The following is an 8,445-nucleotide window of genomic DNA, read 5'->3' as shown; positions in this document are numbered from 1 at the left end:
GCAGAGCCGAAGAGTCAGGGGGGGAGCCGAGCCTCCGGCCGTGGCGGCTCTGCTCCTCCCCTGACTCTTCGGCTCTGTTTAAGAGCCGAGCGCTACGGGCTTTGGGCAGCCCCCATGCCTCCGGGCAGCCCTTTTCGCGTGGCTGGGAGGGAGGAGGGGGAGTTAGGGCGGGGACTTTGGGGAAGGGGCGGGGAAGGGGCAGGGTTGGGCAGGGAAGGGGCGGAGTTGGGGCGGGGCCGGAGGTGGGAAAGGGGTGGGGCCAGGGCCCCGTGGAGTGTCCTCTTTTTTTATTTTTTGAGTATGGTAACCCTACAGTATGGTATAGATTAGCTTGTTAAAGGCTGGATTGTAGATGTTTTAGGATCCAGAGTTTCTTTTTTAAAGCAGCAAGACTATTACAAAAAGCAACAAGTATCCTTTACTAATTCTACTAATTAAACATTTAGCGATTACCTGGAAGCTTCTGGAGTATTGATACATTATCTCCTTTTCTAAAGTCTGAATTACCAATCACTGACTTTCAGCTAGCATGATGGTAGGAAAAATTAACATCAACGTTACACAAATGTACTAGGGATGAGATTCCAGACATCAGGCCTTGCCAACATGGTTGCCAGGAATAGAAGGAAATGAATGAATAGCTTCAAACCATTGATTCAATGGCTGGCATTGCCACTCATCTATATGCTTCCCAGTATCACTTTAACAGGACTGTGTGAGAAAGAAGGGTGTAAGGGACAGTTGGATATATAAGCAAAGATCCATAACACTTTTTCACGTCTGTACTAGTTCAAAGTCTTCTTAGGAGAATTAGAGTTAAAAGAGATACCTTTGGTAAGGAAAAGAGTAACAAAATCCGTATCTTTAGGTGTAACTGAATTAAAATGAACTCAACTCTCTAAGGCCTGTCCCTAGAACAGATTTGTTGTACTGTACTATTAAAACAACTGCACCGCTATGGATTGGCCGCAAATTTGTGTACTGTACCTCAATAAATAAGAAAAAACTGGTCAGAGCTAAAACAAAGAGAAGTCACTACTCTTTAAATATTAAGCAGTACAGATTAGACATTTGAAGTGCATGTATTAGTGACAGTCCTCTAGCAGCAAATATCTAAAGTATTTATGAAACTTCAACCAAAATTGATTCAAGATCTCCTTTAGACATACTGCAAGCCTTCAGATTGATGGAACAATCACAAAGATTTCATGAGCCTCACACTTGGAGGAAAATATAAAGCAGTAGTAATAAGCAAAATAATTCTATTAATATTTAATTTCTAAGCAAATGAAAAAACATTCTTTCCTGAACTCCAGGAGAGATCTAGCATGATACAAATGTAAACTAAATATTTATTACATCTACAAACTTATGTTAAAAAAGTTAAGGTTGCGAAGTCAAGCACTCTGAAGTTATGAAATATCCAGTGGCAACCTTAATCTGGTCCCCTTGTAAACCTTTAATTCCATGCTCATGCATGACTTTTTCCCCTACAAAACCCCTGCCTCAGTTCAGTGCACAAGATGGACGGTTTTCTGGGGATGAATCTGGGCTGTGTAGTGAAAGAAACTCTTGTCAGTAGGACCCCTGCCCTTTGCTGCAGAATTTGGAAGGGGTGCAATGAGTTAGATAGAGTATTGCCGGAAGATACAGGAGTCTCAAGGTTTAGGCAGTTGAATACCATCCTGGAGAATTGAATTCTACTTCTGCGCTGCCACAGAGTTCCTGTGTAATGGCACTTAAACCAAAATTTTTGTAAGTGGCCTCAAATTGGACATTCCAGACAGTGAGGAGGAATACAATGTGAGACACCTGGTGTCAGATTTGCAGAAGTGCTTAGTGCTCACAACTGCAACTGAAGTTGACTGAAGCTTTGCTCAAACATATAAAGTGCTATAAAGATGCTAAGTATTCTGGAAATTCAGGCTCTTGAGTTGGGCACCCAAAATTAGGAAACACCTAACAGTTTTGGCCTTCCTCTTTTCCTGCCTCCATTCTGAAGCTGTAAAAGGGGAATACCACGACCTCATCTCCAAGGGATGTTATAAAGATAAAGTAATTGTGAAGCAGAAAGATACTATGGTGAGAACACCACAGAAACAAATGCCCAGGAGGAATTAATAATTTTGTATGCAGTGCAGGTTTTTGGCCTGGAGCTACACATTGCATGAAGATACAAAGAAAAACTGAGTAACTACGCACTTACTAAATGATGCAGGGGTCCTGGGGGGGGAAACCTTAATTGGATTTTCCTGACTTTTGATGCTTATCTTTGCAACCTTAGCATTCTTTTAACTTTTTTTTAATTTAATTTCCTAAATGCCTCTAATAAACAAACAAAAATTATCATGTGGAACCACACTGGCCCCAACTTGGGTCAGCAGCAGGGTTCAGACCTTTACATCCATACCACTTGAGCTCATGGAGTAACTGAGAGGATAACAGCCTACTCCTACTACGTTGACCATCTCTAGAAGGGGATGAGACACCTTGTCAGTGGGTTTGACAACTATTTGCAGACAGGAGAGGCATGCAGAGACTCATGATTCCTGGGTTTATTTTCAGGTTCTGGAAGGGAGTAGCTGTAATGGTCACTTATCCTTTTGCCCCTATGTCCCCCAGCTTCTGCCCTCCTCCCCCTGTGCTTCTATCCAACACTACCTCCTTCACACACCCCAGGCTCCTGCCTGCCTCCCTCCCTCCCTCTCTGCTTCTATATACTTGTCCACCCTTCTCCCTCTCTGCTACCTCCCAACCTCTGGCTCCAGCAACCCCCTGGTCCTATTCTTCCTCACCCCCTGCATTTAAATCAAGTAACTTCCTCACTGCCTGGGCAAAGGTAGGAGGAGTTCTGAAAGCACAAGAGAGTCTCCCTACTCAGCCTCTGCAGCCCCAAGATAGAGCAGGCTCAGTGCAGACAATCTTCCAAGCATTTAGAAGTCTCCACTAAGCATGTGCAAATGAACATTTTACAGAGGTTCATAACTTGGCAAATTTGGTAGAATCTTCCTGGGAAGGGCAAAAGGCAAATACCTGACCCCATCGCAACCCCCTCTGGTAAATTTCAAGTCTCTGGATCAATGCATGACAGCGCTAGAGTCCCGCAACTCAGTGGTTGAAAGAATTTTTGTTAAAGGGTCAAAAACAACCAATTTTTCCTCAGAAATGGCTGAACCACTGAAGCTGAAACCTTTCCAATACTGTCACCAGAGACAGACACAGCCTGGTAGATTTCAGCCCCAACAGTTAAACTTTGGCAGTCATAAGCCAGTGAAAACAGGGTCTTCCATTGGGAAGTGTCACACAACAGTAGCTATATAGGCAGTTCTTCCAGCTCTGCCTACAAGAAGAAAAGGATTCTGCGCTTCTTCCATATCGCAAAACGGTTTAGAAAAGCTGCTCAGAAACAGACTTTGCAGAGATACAGCACTTTTTCTGATACATGCTTTTTATAGAGGGGCAGGTTTGAGACCTCAAATTGTTCTATTCACTCCGATGTTAAAATTAGCAATGACCACACCTCAAGAGGTACGGTTTTGGTAGGCATCCAGAAGTTCAGATCCTTATGCAAACTTCCCTAGGTCTGGAGGGCTCATTTCTGCACACTTTAAGGCAGGCCAGTAATCCTAATAGATCAATCCTGTCTATTTTGGTGCTTCTGCTTTTGGCAAGAACTAGGTAAGAGGTGTCTGAAAAAGGGGAGGGAGAGAAGAAAAGAGAAGCAAACCTTTCAAGACTCACTGGGGTTTGGGTTTGGTTCAAGTTTGAGGCAAAGTTTCGTGCCCATTTTTATTTGGCCTGAACCAGCACACCCAACCCTTCGTTTCCAAAAGTAACATGGAAATGTGGAGAAGGTTACCAACTTTTTCAGGGATACATGTAATCCCACATGACTGGCTAGTTAAAAGGCAAAAATGTTGTTTATGGTAAGGTACGAAGTTAATGATACTGTGTATCTAGGCACAAAACCAACATTAGAGAAGGTGAGAAAACAGATCTCAAGATGGCTCCTAATGGCTGTAAGTCTGCGAGCTATCGATAAAACATATTCAGGCACACAAAGCAGAAAGTATTATAGAGCTAACAAGTCTTCATAATGTGTTTTTTAGGGTCCCAAAACACAGGTAGCCACATCACAGAAATCCTTGTAAGTAGCCTGCTGAATAGGCATGGAGAAGAAACCACCAACGGACTGTCCGAAGTGGGTCCTTCCAGGTGAGAGTTTAGATCAGGGGTGGCCAACCTGTGGCTCCGGAGCCACATGCGGATCTTCAGAAGTTAATATGTAGCTCCTTGTATAGGCACTGACTCCAGGGCTGGAGCTACAGGCATCAACTTTCCAGTGTGCCAGGGAGTGCTCACTACTCAACCCCTGGCTATGCCACAGGCCCTGCCCCCACTCCACCACTTCCCGCGCCCTCCCCTGAGCCTGCTGTGCCCTCGCTCCTCCCACTCCCCCCCCCCGAGCCTCCTGCATGCCACGAAACAGCTGATCCGGAGGTGCAGGGAGAGAGGGGGAGGCATTGATCGGCGGGGCTGCCGGTGGGCGGGAGGCGCTGGGAGCGGGGGGGACCTCATGTGGGGCTGCTGACGTATTACTGTGGCTCCTTGGCAATATACATTGGTAAATTCTGGCTCCTTCTCAGGCTCAGGTTTGCCGTCCCTGGTTTAGATATTCAGGCGGTGCAATGTGGGGAAGCCTGCACTGCCGTCCGTGGCTCATACTGTAGCAGTTTGTATACGAACAGTCTCATTCTCCCAGGCAGTCACCTAACTTTCACAAGCACTGAACTCAGAGACATTTTTGAAGGTTTAAAAACCAATATTTTGTTTTAACCAATATTTTGCACTTCTATAGCACCTGCTATCTGTGGATCTCAACGTACTTTATGAAGATGAATGGATCAAATGCTACATGAAGTAGCTAAATGTTATCCTTACTTTTACAGAAAGGCAAATTGAAGCACAGAAGGGTTAGGTGACTTACCCTAAAATCACACCAGAAGCCTGTATCAGAGGCAGGAATTAAACTTCAGATCTTCCAACTCCTATTCCTGCGCTTCAACATCAAGCCCATCTTTCCTCAGCTTCAGATGCATTTCCTTCTTTTGACATATTTGAACTTCACAAGCCAGTTCTGTACATCTAAAAATACTACTGTATTAATCAGTAGTGTGTGCGTGTGTGTGAAAGAGTGAGACGCACACCATGTGCACGTGTGTGAGAGAGAGAGATGCGCATTGCCCCTTTAAGTTGCCGTGCCCCCCCGTGGAGATGGGGTACAGGAGCGGGAGAAGGGGGACACCTGACATTAGCACCTCCCCCCCACAGCAAGCAAGAGGCTCCCAGGAGCAGCTCCAAAGCAGAGGACAGGAGCAGCACACGGCAGTGGGGGGAGGGACAGCTGAACTGCCTGGCAATTGATAGCCTGCTGGGCCGCTGCCACAGAGGGAGTTTATGGGAACTGATGGGGGCTGCCGGTCCACCCTGCTTCCAAGCCCCCTTCAGCTAGCTCCAACGGGCTGCTCTTTCTGCAAACAGTGGACAAAGCAGGCGGCTGCCAAACAACGTTATAAGGGAGCATTGCACAACTTTAAACGAGCAACATAACGATTGATCAGCAACATAATAACGAAACAACCTTAACCGGTACGACGTTAAGTGAGGAGTTACTGTATAACTGGACTCTAAAACATCATGATTTAAAAAAACAAAACACATCAACCTACAAAGTACAATCATCCCTATTATATAATTATTTTAGCCAAAATAAGATAGTAATGGTCCTGAACACTGCAAAGCACGTTGCTTTTAGACAGGCAACAGGCATAACATTTGGAATAGCCAAAAGATTGACGCTCCCTAAAAGTGGGGGGCCACCGGTGCCCAAACCATGCCCCCACCCCATCCCTTCTCCCTGAGGTCCCACTCCACCTCTTCCCCTTTTACGACTGGTAAAAAGTGATTGGGCTATGGTCTCCTGGCTTCCCCTGTTCCAGCACCCCTGAGTCAAGATGGATAACAGCTCTGGAAAGTCAATCCTTTACTGTGTGGTATGGAGAATAACTTCTTAAACCATAAACACCATAATTTTTATATGATCTACATTTGGAAGGTATGGGACATGTACATGAGCTACAACCTGCATCTAGTCACCGTTTTGCGCAATGTAAGGATTTTTCTTGAAGTGAAACTTAGAGAAAGCTCCAATATGCCGACCAGTGATCCTGGCTTAATGAGGGCCCAACTCACCCTACTACTTTGATGACTCAGTAACAGCTAAGGCTCTAATATATTTCACTCTAAATTAGCTGTGAGGTAAATAGTTTTTTAAACTGGAAGACTCAGAACATCTTCATATTAGATCCACTGTAGGAGGCAGACAGGTAGCACATCAGGATGGGGTATCCAACTATCGAGAAGGTGATGGGGGTTTTTTTGATGAAGGAGGAAAAGTCATCCGATCTTCATGTGTTCCCCCACAGCCAATCAATTATTTCCCCTCAATCAGCTGGCCTTTCCCAGCCCAATGTATATCTTTTTAATTTGAATATTAAACAGAGTTAAGCCTTTTCTCATGTGGCTTTTATCTGTGAACTCTTTTTCTAAGACAGTTCACTTATTTTTTTTCTCCTTTAAGAACATGAAAGTATTGGTCTCTTAACTGAGGCTCACCAGCTATAGAGCAGTTTTGACTACTGGGTGGATCTAATGCTTGTTTCTGTCAGAGGGATTGGTCAGAAACGTGATATGGCAAAATATTTATTTTACATGTAGTCTGAAACTTCTGTCAGTAAATGCTTAGCTTAGTATCATTTTTAGGGCAAAAATTCTAGTCTCTGGTCTACATCGCGAATCTCTACACTCATTCTGCTCTCCCTGCACGTGTAGAAAACCTGAGGGAATTCTAAAGGAATTTTACTCCTTATGGGAGTTCACAAGAAGAGCAGAGTATTGGTACAAATTAGCCAAGTGCCCTACAGAGCAGAACTCTAAAGTAATATATTTTTTAATATCACATCTCCACCACACCCCATTTCAGATTCCCTTTGTCTTTTTATGATTTCCCAATAATTATAGAAAATAGTGAGGCGATTACTAGTGAAAGTTTCCGGTGGCATTTCTCTGTTTCCCAAGACCAAAAAGTCTATAATTTGAACTTCTGTAACAAAGAGAGCTTGAGGTCTTAAAATTTGTAGTTTCTGAAACCAAAAGACCCATTTGTATATAATGGCAGATGTCCTTACCAGCTGTTAGTATGGTTTTAGAACTCTGTATTAGACTGGAAGATCTCACAATTCCTGAAATGCCTGTGTATAGAGAAAGGATATAAACACACAGATGTTATCCATCTTAGACTTAAAAAAAAAATTAAAAAAAAAAAATCACAAGTTAACTATTTTTCCAGTTATACAATAAAGCATCGTGGAAGTAAAACTTACAATTATCTTAACAAAAACTTTCTATTTTGCTTTGTCATGCTCATTCGAGAATTTGTTCCAAATGCTCTTAAAATTTTTTATACAACATGGCATTGTTTATATGGAAAAACAATATTGAAGACTTGGTAGTAATTAATAGAGTTTGATTCCATTAATTCAATCTTCCCCATTATATTTCTGTACCCAGTTGCCCAGTCAGGGGTGGTTCAATCAATCATGTTTCCTCAGCATGCACAGTTTCAGCAGGGCTTTGTCATTTCATATTTCACTGCCTGGGCTTGTTAAAGAATTGAACAAACTATTTCAATATGAAATTGTGTTTTCACATTCTGTTTTACACCCTTTTCCCCTGTCCTGTGTCAGTCTTATCTATTTAGATTATAAACTCTTTGGGGAAAGGCCTGTATACTCCTCTCTAAAAAATGTACTCCTCTCTGACACAGTGCCAAGCACAATGGATCTTCATTCTTGGTTAGTCCTTAGACACCGCTGTAAAAAAATACAATTAAGAATAATAGTGGCTGTAAAAATATTTTCAAAATTGTTTAGTCCATTTTAAAACAGCACTTAAGTTGTATTATGCACGTATACTGTCTAAATTATAATGCACTCTTATTTGTGTGAACTTTTGTGCACAACACAGCCTTTGTACATTATCACACACACACTGAAGAATGCAGAAGAGTATCTGTCTCAATTATAATGTTTCTATCTTCATGGGCATTATTGTGCTGCATTACAAATAAGAAGTGAAATTTTTTTAGAAACAGTTTTTATTTAAACTGCATAATTAAAGTTTTTTCTCCTTGATTGGAGAAATATGTGGGGAAATATCTGTGCATAAAGAAGATAAATGACCACTGCTCTGACAGACTCACTATGTGGTCCTGTACAAATCACAACTATGCCTATTATTTTCTATGTCACAGTGTTGCAGCAAGGATCAGTTAGTGCTTGTCAAGTACTCTGAAGATGTAAAGAGCTGTAAAAATGCTAAATATTT

The 8,445-nt window shown here is 42.7% G+C and overlaps 1 protein-coding gene across 2 annotated transcripts in view; it reads right to left on the bottom strand.

Annotated features, from left to right (window-relative positions):
* Nucleotides 1-8,445, bottom strand: part of TAMM41 (TAM41 mitochondrial translocator assembly and maintenance homolog) — a 41,566-nt gene that overhangs the window by 9,319 nt on the left and 23,802 nt on the right. For both annotated transcript variants that reach the window (XM_024211973.3, XM_024211974.3), the window contains exon 7: nucleotides 7,248-7,310. In XM_024211973.3, coding sequence (XP_024067741.1) covers nucleotides 7,248-7,310 — 63 coding nt within the window. The remainder of the gene's footprint in view (nucleotides 1-7,247; nucleotides 7,311-8,445) is intronic.

This window comes from Terrapene carolina, unplaced genomic scaffold, assembly GCF_002925995.2.
Source record: "Terrapene carolina triunguis isolate 2854851 unplaced genomic scaffold, T_m_triunguis-2.0 Scaffold232, whole genome shotgun sequence".
NCBI lineage: Eukaryota > Metazoa > Chordata > Testudines > Emydidae > Terrapene > Terrapene triunguis.
The sequence above is the reverse complement of the archived record's forward strand: the minus strand, read 5'-3'. Positions and strand labels throughout refer to the sequence as shown.